Source organism: Castor canadensis, chromosome 17 (assembly GCF_047511655.1).
Source record: "Castor canadensis chromosome 17, mCasCan1.hap1v2, whole genome shotgun sequence".
Lineage (NCBI taxonomy): Eukaryota > Metazoa > Chordata > Mammalia > Rodentia > Castoridae > Castor > Castor canadensis.
This window is the reverse complement of record NC_133402.1, coordinates 17,372,567-17,386,235: the sequence shown is the minus strand read 5'-3', so window position 1 is coordinate 17,386,235 and position 13,669 is coordinate 17,372,567. Positions and strand designations below refer to the sequence as shown.

At 46.8% G+C, this 13,669-nt stretch overlaps 1 protein-coding gene across 1 annotated transcript; it reads right to left on the bottom strand.

Moving 5' to 3' along the window:
• Window positions 1–1,240: 1,240 nt before the first annotated feature.
• Nfatc2ip (nuclear factor of activated T cells 2 interacting protein) lies at window positions 1,241–13,151 on the bottom strand. Its single transcript, XM_020158050.2, has 8 exons — window positions 12,696–13,151; window positions 12,082–12,154; window positions 8,948–9,068; window positions 8,237–8,317; window positions 7,958–8,144; window positions 6,646–6,790; window positions 6,419–6,528; window positions 1,241–3,417 (listed from the first exon to the last, which is right to left on the bottom strand). The coding sequence occupies exons 1-8, from the start codon at window positions 13,110–13,112 to the stop codon at window positions 3,259–3,261; spliced, it is 1,293 nt and encodes a 430-aa protein (XP_020013639.2). The 5' UTR covers window positions 13,113–13,151; the 3' UTR covers window positions 1,241–3,258.
• Window positions 13,152–13,669: the final 518 nt, after the last annotated feature.

Below are 13,669 nucleotides of genomic sequence, written 5' to 3'. Positions count from 1 at the left end.
TTAAACTACCTCCCAAAAGTCTTTGAGACCTGGGGAGGGTCAGATCCTGTCATAGAAATGCAAATCCTTTTACACTGAATAGTCTTTCCCACACCCTCCCCAAATTAACTGCTAGAGAAAACAGGAGGAAACTGGAACCTTCCAGCATTTGCTAATGGTCAGCCCCTTGGGTTATCAACTAGTGACCTGTGATTCCATTCTTGTATATAAAACTCTAAGGGCAATCTCATGGGTACCAACAGGGATCACTACAATACTTCTTGCAAGGGCTGGAGGCGTGACTCAAGCGGTAGAGTGCCTGCCTAGCAAGCGTGAGGCGGAGTTCAAACCCAAGTAGCGCGCACACACGCACACGCACACGCACACGCACACACGCAAACTGTTTGCAATAGCCACATCTTGGGGTTAAAGAACTGGCTTGGTTACAAGTGACAGAAATCCTATAGTGGTGATGTAAACAAGACAAAGTTCCCTCTTTTGTGTAAAAGACCACAGGTCAGTGCATGGAGGCTGAGACAAGCTCTTTGTCTCCTTGTCCTCCCTGTGCCTACAATTCTGAAGGTCACCTAGAGTCAGGACTGCTCCACTTTCTGTCAGCAGGCAGGAAGCAAGTGAAGAAGACAGGCACACACTACCCTGTGGAAACTTCTTGGACATGGCACCCCTCTTCCACTTGCATTCCAGAAGCCTGAATTGGCACTGGGTCGCATCTCAATTACTCCTAACACATAATAAGATGTAAATGCTATGTAAATAGTTATACTATATTTTTCAGTATAGATGTAATTTTTCCCTAATTCATTCACTTTTTTCTTCCTGTTTATTTATTTTAGCAGTACTGGGGTTTGAACCCAGGGCCTCCAGCTTGCTCAGCAGGTGTTCTACAGATTGACTACACCCAACTTTTGTTTTTTTAAGAATGGGGTCTCACTATGTAGTCCAGACTGATGTCAAACTTGCCATTCTCCTGCCTCAGTCTCCTGCGTGCTGGGATTACAGGGGTGCACCATCATGCCTTTTCCCAAATATTTTCAACCCATGCTTGGTTGAATCTACAGGTGCAGCTTTGTAGAGCCATATTACTGTCTTTATTCTGAGTGTCTGTGTACATCACAAAAAGCAATGAGGTCTGTTAACCTGGAGGAGGAAGCACAGATGTCAGGGAATAAGTAGTAGTCTCTGTCACAAGGCTCTTAGTGGAATCATATGAGGGCCACAAAAACAGAAATCTACACACAAGTTGAATGTATTCCCATTTATTCTGTTGAGACTGAATACATAATTTTAATATGCTCAAACTTAAAGATGGACATAAAAGATCTGAAAAAATGGAGTGCTATACCATATCATAGATCATTTAAATGTTACAAAATTCAAAGGAAAAATTTTTTTCCTAAGGGATTAACAAACTTTTGCAAAATTATACCACATATTAGTGGGAGGATAATGGCCTTTTTAGTAGACAAAGCTGAGAAAATTGCTTATTATATGCTTTAAAAAATAAAACTTGGTCTCCGAAAAAAAGGTGCATTTCAAATAGTACAAAAGTGAAGTCCAATAGCAACCAGTACACCCTGGCATCAACCAGTGTGAACCAGGGTTTGGCCACTCAGAACAGCCACCAGTCAACATACCAGCGGCCACTCATTGGACTTTACCCCATTTTCAGGCCTCACTATGAAAGGAAAAACTAGTGAGCCAACAAGAAAATAAAAACATCTTAACTAGTTTTAAATAAGAAATCAAAAAGCTGCAAACTTTATATTAAAAGCTAACTTGTCAAAAAAAAAAAAACCATTAAAACATTAAAATGAAGACTGTTCAGGACAGGATCCCCTAGCTCACAAAGTGCTATTCTGAGTTATTTGCGAAGGTCTGGGGTCTTATCAGCAACTCTTCAGAATGAAGAAACACACAAAAAAAGAAGTTCCATGAAAAAATGATCAGCTCAAAGAGAAACCAGAAAGGTGCACAGGTATGTGAAAGAATTCACCAAATTAATGGTGACCAGATGAATGTACATTAAAGCATGGTGGCACTTTTTACTTATCAAACTGGCAAAACTGGAAAGCTGGGCAATAGCAAGTGCTGCTGAGGATAAAAAAGGAAAGCCCCAAGTGGGAGGTCAATCTGCACTCCAAAGAAAATCTGGAAAGCCAGAAAAATTCACTGTATGACCCATAATCCCTTCTTGGGTAAGGATGCTAGAGCACTGTCTACACAGGCCCAGAGGGAACACAGAAAAAGGTGCTGAGGAGCTTGAAGCACTCAGGTATCCCCCTTAAGGCAACGTGTGAGTAAAATCCACCTGATGCCACTGTGGAGCACCACGCGGCAGGTAAGAGGAACCAGAGACCTAGAAGGAGCAACAGGCAGGGCTGGATCTTCACACACACTCAGTGAGAACAGTAAGATCGATCACGCAATACCACAGACACAAAGCAAAAGCATATTCACTCATAAAACACTGTAAGGACATTCATAATCAAAGATGTGCAACAAAGATTAGTTGGGGTGCTGACAGGAGGGGATGGTATGAAGAAAGGAGAAAAACCCGTAAAACCTTAAAGTCCTTGCCTGGGACTATATTCTCAAGAGCCAAAAACAAAAGCAAAAAAAAAACAACTGAATGTGCAGGTGTGGCTTAAATGTATACAGCAGAAATGTGTACCAGAGGATGGCTATGAAGAGTCTTAAGGGGAGACAGCAGGGCTGACCCTCCACTACTGTTATCCGGCTCGATGGCCTATGCTTAAGTTACAGCCCATGTGCGTGTGCTCGTTTATTTCCTACATACCAAGGAGTCCTGCCAGTACATGCACCTCAAGCAAACTGAACTCCCAGCCTCAAGGCCACTACTGGTGTTTGGTGTGGCATAAATCCCAGGCCTCAAAGCCCATTCCCAACCCTCATGTATTCCCAATAACTCTTTAAATATGGGCAGAGTTTCTCAGAACAGACATTTCAAGGAAGCAAAGGGTGATCAACGATGGAAGTCAAAGGGTAGAGGTAAGAAGATTCTTTCTCTTGTCCCAGGGGCTCCAAAAACTCAGCACATGTGCATGGACCCACAGGCCACCCAGGGCAGCAACAATCACCACACAACTACCAGTTAACAGCTTGAGACCAGAGTCAATAGGAGATAGGGCCAAAAGATCACTGTTTGATTTTGTTTCTGTTGTTTAGTTTCTGTTAGCCCTTGCGGGGCAAAAAAACAGGAGACATTCTTCCCAAGTCTTCCAAACATGGAGTAGAGCTTCAGCCCCAGACCTCGATGAGGTCCCCAGATTCCATGCCCAGATCAGCTGGCAGCTCCTTGCCTGAAAGCTTTGTCCCATCAAAGAAGAAGGAAAGCTTGTGTCCAGAGAGTCCCATAGCCTCCTCATAGTGCGACATGAGGGTCTTGAGAGGAGAATCCTGGGTGGAGACAAAAACATAGATGTAAAAATGTGAAAGGAGGGGTAGGAGAGACCCCGTAGGGATGAACGGAGAACATGGGACAGAGGATAAAGAGCACAAGACGGGGAGGCAAGAAGCCGGCACAGCCAGCTCCTCTCTGGGAACTGAGACAGGTCCTTTCCTTCCTCTGGGAGGCATTTCCTCAGGCAGAGTAGAGACCAGAATCCATGACTTGACACTGCAGGTTCTGGGTTAGGCAAATTCTCCATGCCTTAATCACCTAACCTACGAAATGGAGGCAGAGACCGTAAGAGAGCCCAGATCCTAAAGTGAGAATGATCTGAACTGGGAGCCAGTCTCCCCCACTTATTAAATGCATGACCTTAGACAAGTGTTATGGGTTGAACTGTGTCCCCCCAAAAAGACACCTTGTAGTCCTAACCCAGGGTAAGTGAAGAGTGGGATCTTACTTGAATTTAGGGCCTTTGCAGATGTAATCAAGTTAAGATGAGGTTATATATGACTAGGATGGCTACTAATCCAGGATGAGTTGTCTTCACAAGAGAAAATAGAGGACCAGAAAGACAATGGGAGAATGCCACGTGATAGCAGAGGTTAGGTGAAGCAGCTGCAAGCTGAGGAACTCCAGTTACCACCAGAAGCTAGAAGAAAGGAAGGATTCTCCCCAGAGCCTCAGAGGGAACACAGTCCTGCTCACACCTGATTTCAGACATCTGGCCTCCAGAACTATGAGAGAATAGATTTCTGTTGTTTTAAGCCATCCACTGTGGTATAGCAGTCCCCAAGGGGATACGTTCCAAAACCCCCAGTGGATGCCTGAAATCACCCATCATACCAAACCCTATATGCACTATGCTTGTTTCCTGTACATACATACTTATGATAGTTTAATTTACAAATTAGGTGCAGTAGGAAATTAATACCTAATAATAAAATTAGAATAATATTAACAATATGTTGTAATAAAAGTTTTGTGGCTGTGTCTGTTGCCATCTCTCTCAAAATACCATATTATGTAGTAGATATTACAACTTCAGCGTAAGATTTTTTTCTTATTAAGAATTTTTGTCTGTTCACTTAAAAGAAATTTGTACAGCCGGGAGCCAGTGGCTCAGGCCTGTACTCCTAGCTATTCAGGAGGCAGCGATCAGGAGGATCACAGTTTGAAGCCAGCCGGGGAAAATAGTTCGCAAGACCCTATCTTGAAAAATCCTATCTTTACATAAAAAAACAGGGGCTGGCGGAGTGGCTCAAGGTGAACAGTACCACAAAAGAAAAAAAAAAGAATTCTGTACAACAAACATATCCTAATAAAAACATTAATGGAAAAAAAAAGAAGCATAATCTTAAAAATAAAAGGAGCTGGTATGAGTTCAATGATAGAGCACTTGCCTAGCATGGGCAATGCCCTGGGTTCCATCCCCACTACTAAAAAAAGGGAGCACTTCACAGGTTTGTTTTGTTGTTTTGTTTTTTGACATATCCAAATTGTCAGCACTACTACTCTTGTGCATTGAGGCCACTATTAAGTAAAACAAGGTTACTGGAACACCGACAGCTACTGACTAAAGTGTAGGTAGTCCATATAGTGTAGATACCCTGGACAAAGGGATGAGTCACATCCTGGGAGGGACAGAGTGGGCTAGTTACAGAATGGTGCAAGATTTCATTACACTACTCAGAATGATGCATAATTTAAAACTTATTCATTGTTTAGTTCTGGAATTTTCCATGTAATATTTTCAGATCACATTTCCATAAGTAACTGAAACCTTAGAAGGCAAACCCCAAGCCAAGTGAAAGTGGTTCATACTTGTAACCTCAGCTACTTGGGAGGCTGAAGTCACGAAGATCGCAGTTCAGGGCCAGCTGGGGCAAAAAGTTTATGAGACCTCCATCTCAATCAATAGCTGGGCGTAGTGGCATGTGCCTATCATCCTAAGCTACACAGGAGGCTAAGATCAGAAGGAGCAAAGTTCCAGGCCAGTCCAGGCAAAAAAAACTTCATGAAACACCCATCTCAACAGGGAAGGTTAGTATGAAATAGGATTGTAGTCCAGGTCAGCCTAGGGCAAAAAGTAAAATCCTATCTCCAAAATAACCAGTACCAAAGGGCTGGAAGCATGACTCAAGCAGTAGAGTGCATGCCTAGCAAATGCAAAGCTCTGAGTTCAAACCCCAGTACTACCAAAAAAAAAAAAAAAAAAAGAGGCAAACCCCAGATGAAGCAATTTTGTTATGGCTGCCATAAGAAACTAATGGAGCTTAATTTCGCCTCTCTAGATCTTGGTTTCCTTATTTGTTAACTGATGGTAACCACCATGTTTTCCCACATAAGATTACTGTGAAACTAAGTAATATCCTGAACAGAAAGTAAGTAAATATCCTCAGTACAGGGGACTGGCACTTATAATCGTGGTTTTGGGCTTTGGGTGTCACTTAATGGTAGAGCACCTGCTTACGATGTACAGTCTGGGTCAATTCCCAGCAACACACACAAAAAAGTGTGGCTAGGCACCACTGGTGCAAATCTGTAATCCTAGCTATTTAGGAGGATTGTGGTTCAAAGCCAGCCTGGGCAAATAGTTCTCGAGATCCTATCTCGAAAAAACCCATCACAAAAAAAAGGATGGTAGAATGGCTCAAGGTGTAAGCCCTGAGTTCAAGCCCCCAGCAATGCAAAAAAAAAGTGTAGCTTTAATTATTATTCTATCAGGTCTTATTGGTTACTATACAATGCTCCTCTCTGCACAATGAAGGAGTGAGAAAACAGAGGGGACATACAGACTAGAGCAGAGGCTCCCCACAGATGGGGAAGGAAGTTGATTAATAGGCTGTCTCCATTACCTAGGCTAGGTGAACTCCCATGAATATGAAGAGCACTGTCTATAACAAGTCAGAAGTAGGTAGAATCTGTCCTGTCAACTAACAAGAGAACCTGCAGAGGACAGGTGGGTGTGGTTGGGGTAGGAGGTATGGACAGCTATTTCTCACTCACTCGAGACAGAGAGATCTCTAGCTTCTGGTGTTTCTCCTTCCCTTGCACCCAGAGCTGGAGCTGTTGGGATGTCTCTGTAGCCTCTGAAGAACTTCTTAGCACCACACAGTCTGTGAGAGGCAAAATTAGGAAGACAGGAGGAAGTGGTGAGCTGGAAGCAAGGCCTGCTCTGGAGCTTTCCCCATGTCCCCTCTCCTGAAGGTCCCTCTTCCTTGCCTTTCACTCACCAATGATGTCAGCCACTCCAAGCTTTAGGGTTCTGGGAGTGGCTGTAGGAGATAGCTCTGTCTCTCCAAAGAGCAAGAGGATCCTGCTTGGGGACACCCTGAGACGGGCAGCCATGTGGTCCACAACACTCTGAAGGGGCTCCGACTAGGGAGGGAAACAAGAAGCCAAGAAGGTCTTCCAGCCTCGAAATTTTCCTCCCCACCCCCACCCTAACATCACCACCCCAAACACAAGGTTCTGGCCTGGGCTACTTGCTGAATTCCTCAGCTGCGAGTTTCACCATATTTACCTGGCAAGCAAGAGCTCAGCAAGAGCTCCAGGCAAGTAGCACAAAGCAATGAATCAGCCAAGAGTTAGGAGAAAAAAAAGGGGAAGTGAGGATTATAGTAAATGAATTGCACGCCCCAGTTAAACAGGCTAGCCCTTACACACTCCAGCTGACTGGTACCATGTAGAAATATGGGTCAGTGTGACTACTGCTTCCTATTTTTAAGCCCAGCTTTTGTATGAAATCACCCATTGCAAAGTTTGGCAACAAATTCTTTTTTTTTTTTTTTTTCCGCAGTCCTGGAGGTGGAATCCAGAGCCTCACACGTGATAGGCAAGTCCACAACTACTTAGCCACGCCCCTCAGTTTTTCATATATATGTTTAAAACACTCTACAGAGCAAAGTAAGCAGATGCACAGTTGATAAGACTGCAGACTGCCAGTTTGCAACCAAAGGATTAACTGCTTGACCTATGCATGGTTCTCTCTCTTTTTTTTTCTTAGTGGGACTGGGGTTTGAACTCAGGGCTTCGCACTTGCAAACAGGAGCTCTACCACTCAAGCCACTCCTCCAGCCCACACGGTTCTCACAGGGATAACAGGTTCTGTTATCATTCTTGGTATTGAATATCCCTATACAAATATCAGCCTTTTCCAGAAAGCTGGTGTACTCAGGGAGACTGAGTGGCAGCTGCTGTGTCCAATGCAGTGAGAGCAAGCACAAGGATGAAGCACAGACCCCTGGGAGGAAAGAAGGAAGGGACACAGCCTGGAGACACACACCCTAAAAAAGCTTTGCAGCAGACCAATGCATTAAGTGGAGCTCTGAAGAGTAGGCAGAAAGGGGGAGAACAACAAGGAAAAAACACGAGGGAAAATACAGACAGCAAATAAAAAGGCTTGGAGGGATGACGGAGTGATAGGCAGCTAGAGAACAGGACAAGGAGGAAGGTGCTGCACCTCTCGCCAGTATACCCTTGTTGGGCTCCAGTCTCTCTACAGGCAGCTCCTGGTCCTTCTCCCGCCAGCTCCCAGGCACTTACCATTCTGATAGGCAATCTGACCAGGTCAGCCCGGCACCGGATTTTGAGCGGGAAGAGCCTAGGGCTCTCTGGCAGGACGGGCCCCTCAAGCAGGACCACCTCATCATCTTGGTTCTGGTGGTCTTGACCCTGGCGCTGCTTGGGGCTCAGACAGGATCGGAGGTCCCGGAGGCGTTTGTTCACCTCCCTGGGGTACAGATAGGACAGTGGGTCAGCTGAGGTTGGTCACCTTTCCAAACTGACACCCTCCACCCCAGCTGGAGTCTACAGCCCTGGCACCTTAACTTCTGGAGTGCCCGAGTATGCTTTCTGCTTTTAGTCCTTGGTGGAGGTGGGGGTGAAGGAGAGGTGTCCTGAATCCTGTATGGGGAAGAAAGGAACAGAATGGAGATAAAGGAGATACTCCAGCCCCACACTTCTCCTCATGGCTGTGAACCCCCAGAAACCACAGGGGGAGCAGGAGAATCAAGAGGAAGCACCTCCCAATAACATCCGCTTCACTGGAAGACAGGATAGGTAAGGGACAGATAATCTGGAACATCATTTTTATATTTACATAACTCAAATATGCCTCATTTTAAGATAAGTCATTTTCCAGGCAGATGTCCAATAACATTCTACAGATACCAAGCACTGACTACTCTTCATCTACTAAGTAATTCTCTGGCACAGGTGCCATGGTTATCCCCATTGTACAGATTAGGAAAGATAAGACAAGGAGAAGATAGCTAGTCAAATTTGACCTATACCCTTTGAACTAAATCCCTGCATTACCCTGTCTCAGATTCCATTCCCCTGGATGAGCTGAAAGGTTCTGTGTCATCCTCTGAAGTAGGCCACCTCTTACCCCAATACTATCATTCCCCACCTTAGTTCCTTCCAGCCCTTCTCCTTATGCTTTCAAGAGCCACCCAAGCTTCCTGCCTGCCTGAGTTTACCTCTCCAACTCCCTTCCTGTTCCCAGGGCCCAAGTGCCCCAGCCTCACTCACAGAAACACCTCCTTTTTCTTCTCTTCATTCTCATCCTTACTCCTCAGCTTCTTCTTCCAGGGAGAGCCTGGTAATGGGGGATCCTCGGGGTGAAGACTGCTAGACTCTGCCATTTCTGCCTCTGGGGGGCAAAGGAGGAAAAAGTGGAAAGAATTAGCCAAGAGAGGATAGTGGAGACCAAGAAGAAACAAGCCAGAGGCTTTAAGAAGGGTCCAAGGACTGGGCACCAATGGCTCATGCCTACAATCCTAGCTGCTCAGGAGGCAGAGATGAGGAGGATTGCAGTTCAAAGCCACCCCAGCAAATAGTTGGCAATACCCTATCTCAAAAATACCCAACACAAAAAAGGGCTGGTGGAGTGGCTCAGGAAGTAGAACACCTGCTAGCAAGCTCAAGGCCCTGAATTCAAGCTCCAGTAATACCAAGGTCCAAGGAGGCCTGGGGACATGGCTCAAGTAATAGAGTGCCTGCCTGGCAAGCATGAGGCCCTGAGTTAAAACCACAGTACCACCAAAAAAAAAAAAAGGAGGAAAAGGAGAACCTTACAAAGCCACCATGGTGGCTATGCCTGCAATCCCAGTACTTAACTAACTGAGGCATCAGAATTCGAGGGTTTGTTTTTGTTTTTGTTTGGTGGTACTGGGGTTTCAATTTGGCCTCATGCTTGCTAGGCAGGCAGTGTACCACTTGAGCCACTCTGTCACCCAGGGAACCAAGTCTGACACTGTCTCATAAAAGGGAGGTGAGGGGCAGAGGGCTAGCGGTGAAACTCAGTGGTAGACTCCTTGCCTAGTAAGAGGGAACATTAGGTTCTAGCCCCAGAATCACCAAAAAAAATAAAGAAAGAAAAAAATATAAGGGCCTGAGAAAGGATACCTACAGAGCCCCCAGACACACAGAGGACCATGTTAATATCTTTCTTTAAATTACTTTTTTAAATTAATTAAATTTTTCTTTTTTGCAGTACTGGGATTTGAACTCAGGACCTCATGCTTGCTAGGCAGGCACTCTACTGCTTGAGTCACTCCACGAGCCCTTTTTGTATTTGGTATTTTCAAGCCCGGCTTTGAACCAAGATCTTCCTGATTTCTGCTTCCTGAGTAGCTAGGATTACAGGTGTGAGCCACTGGTACCTGGCTAAATTACTCGTTTTAACTTAAATTTCTTTCTTTTTATTATTTTTTAAAATTTATTTATTTCAGTGGGGCTGGAGCTTGAACTCAGGCCTTTGCGCTCACAAAGCAGGCACTCTACTGCCTGAGCCACACCTCTAGTCTTTTTTTTTTTTTTGTGGGATGGAACCCAGTGTCTCAGTCATGCCAGGCAAGTGCTCTACCATTGAGCTAACATCCTCGGCCCTTTTTCACTTATTTTGAGACAGAGACCCCCTAAATTGAACTTGTGATCCTCCTGTCTGTCTACCATGCAGCTGGGATTACAGATGTGTGCCACCACATCCGGTTTAACTAAATTTTGAATAAAAAGCAAGATTACTAGTATAAAAAACTTTCCCCCATTTGCTTGCTACTAATAAAAGATAATCCTAAGGCTGGGGATGTATCTCAGTGGTAGAGCATGTGCTTATTATGGGCAAGGGCCTTGGTTCAATATCCAGCACCAAAAAATACTAAAATATATATATATATCACTATAAGCCATAAAATCCTATCCAAGTACGGATGTAGCTCAGTGGTAGGGACTTGCCTAACATGGACATGCCCTGCTGTTCAATTCCCAGCATTGCTAAATTAATAACAATACTATGCAAAAGAAGCAGTGATAATAACCCCTAGATCAGTGGTTCTCAACCAGGAACAATTCTGCCTCCCAGAGGACCTGTGGCAATATCTGGAGGTAATTTTGGCTGTCACAATGCAAAGGGGGAGTAAGTTGGGGTGTGCTACTGGCATTTAGAGGTCAGGAGGCTGTTAAACTTTCTACAATGTCCAGACAACCCCCACCACAAAGAATTTTCCAGTCCAAAATGTCAGTAATGCTGAGTTTGGGAAATTCTGTCCGAGCTAAATATGGCAGCTGCCAAAGGCATGAGCTTCTGTTTCTAACAAGCTCTCACGGGATGGCCTACATGGCTGGGCCCACATTTTGAACAGCTAGGACAGAGGTACTTTTTCCGCAGCACTTCCATATTTCAGATACTGTCCTAAACTACACATGTTGCTAAGAAACGGAGCTCTGCATATTCCCTTTAAATAATTCTCACCAAAATTCTTTGACATAGGTCCATAATTACTCCCATTTCCCTCATGAGGAAATTGAGCAAGGAGAGGTTAAATAACTTGCTCGAGGTGACACAGCTATCAAGGGATAGATAGAGCTGACCAGATGATGGCTCCTGTATATGCTTTTTTTTTTTTTTGCTTGAGTTACTAGGGCTTTAACTTAGAGCCTTCACCTTGAGCCACTCCACCAACCCTATTTTTGTGAAAGGTTTTTCGAGATAGGGTCTCGAGAATTATTTGCCCGGGCTGGCTTCGAACCACAATCCTTCTGCCTCTTGAGTAGCTGGGATTACAGGTGTGAGCCATCAGTGCTTGGCGTGTGTGTGCTCTTAATCAGTCTACCAGCTTCCTTCACCATATGGAACTCTTTGTACAAGGTCTTCATAGACTTGATTCCTATTCACCGCCCTTTGCAAAAGGTTTGCAAGAATCACATCACTGCGGGGGAGGACAAAGGCTGGGAAGCCCTGTTTAAATTCAAAGAACACCCTGCTGGCTCCAGAGTGTTCCCAGGGAACTTGCTGCAGATGTAATGAGATGTCAGAGATTCTCAACACCTCTCCATCCTCTGCCCCCACCAAGGTTACAGAAGCAGAATAGCTGGGAGTGGTGTATAAAAATCTGTGTATTAACTCACTCTCCTGCCTGTTAGAGCTGGGAGCGGGGGGCTGGATAGCACTTCGAAATTGGCTCCTGTGCCTTCTGGTTAACAATTTAGCTCCTTTCAGGACCAGTGCCTGAGGTAGGACACAGGGGTCTCCTCTCCCATGCCCTTCCCAAATCTCAGGAGAGTTGAGGGCTGTGAATATTCAGTGGTCCAGTGCTTGCAAGAATGTGAACTCCAAGTCTGAGAAAAGAAATGCTGGGCTCCTCTCCCTGAAAACCTTCCCTTACCTTCTTCCGCACCTTCTGGGTAGAGTTTCAAGAGGGGTGTGTCATCTGGGATAAGGTTGAGGCTGCTTTGTACCTGCAAAGACAAAAAGGGTTAGTCCCAAGTCTTCCCAGGACCCAAAGAAAACTGTGAATGGTTCTTCCCTGACATCGTCTCCTAAGGATGAAGACACCACGGTCCTCTCTGGGGGACTCAGGAGCCCAAATTGTAGCCTCTTTGCCCCACTCCCTTTCCCTTTCCCTAAGGACCTCTTGGAGCCCCCATGCCTTTCTGAATCCTCATGGACCCCAGTCCCCAAATAAACAGCCCACCGTCCTGGCTTCCTTAGCAACGTGGCCCAAATCCTAACGTCAGGTTCTTCTGGGCCCTCTGAGTCCTCATCACCCCAGCCCTCGGCCTCCCTGTGCCCCAAGACCACAGACCAGGGAGCGCCACACTTCCAATATACCCCAAACCCCATGGCCTCCCAACCTGCAGGTGCCCCGGGAGCCCAGCGTCTCTACCTCCACCAACCCCCCAAAGTAAGGTCCAGACCGCGGCACCCCTCCCCCCCGCCCCATCGCCGAGGCCCAAGGCCTTGGCCTTCCGTGCTCGCCCTCCCGGGACCGGGCTGCACCTTCCCCGAGTACACTGGAACCACCGGCGCTTCCCCCGGATCCAGCAGCAGCCGCCGCCGCCGCCTGACCACGGTCCGCGGGTCTGACCCTTCGCTGTCACTGTCGCTGTCGTGCCGGCGTGCGGCCCGCAAAGGAGGCTCCGGGGGCGGGACCGCTACTGGGACCGCTACCGGGACCGCTACCGGGACCGCTACCGGGACCGCTACCGGGTCCGCGGCACCGCGCGCCGCGGCAACCTCCACGATATCCTCTTCGCTGTCGCTGATCAAGTCCACAAGCACTGAGTCCAGAGTGCGCCGGGCTGGAGACCGCTGGATTCGGGGACGCCGGCCCCGACCGCCCCGGGCTCCCCGAGCCCCGCGGCCGGCCCCGCCGCCTCGGGGCCTCCGACCGCGTCTCCTCACCGGTTCCGCCATAGCACACCCTCAGCCGTGACACAAACTCGCCTCTACGCTCTTCGCCCGGCCCTCTGCCTCTCATTGGACAAGCAGCCTGCTAGTCAGCACCTCTTCCCGCCCACACACTCTAGATCCGCCTTTCCGCCTTCTCATTGGTCCTCGTACCAGCCCATCACGCACTCTCCACTGAAGCAAAGGCGCCAAAGATTCCAATGCCTTCAGTGCAATCAGCGATGGTTTAGATTCGGTACGGCCCCGCCCATTCGAGAGACACGTCTTCCTTTTTTTTTTTTTTTTTTTTTTTTTTTGGCGGAGGAGCGAGGCATCCTGGGAACTGTAGTCCGTAAACCTTATGGCATACGAAAAGTGGAGTGTGGGTGGAAATTAAGCCTGCCTGAGTCTGCGGGTGTGTCCCTTTTATCTCCCCAACCACTGACCGGTGTGGGCGTGAGGCATTCCACTCAACACCACGCAGTCTCACACATGCGTATCCTCCCTCGCCTCACACATTTCGCGTGAAGTGTCAACACAGCCTGCACCCATAGAACTCATTCTCACGACATACACCTTAGCAC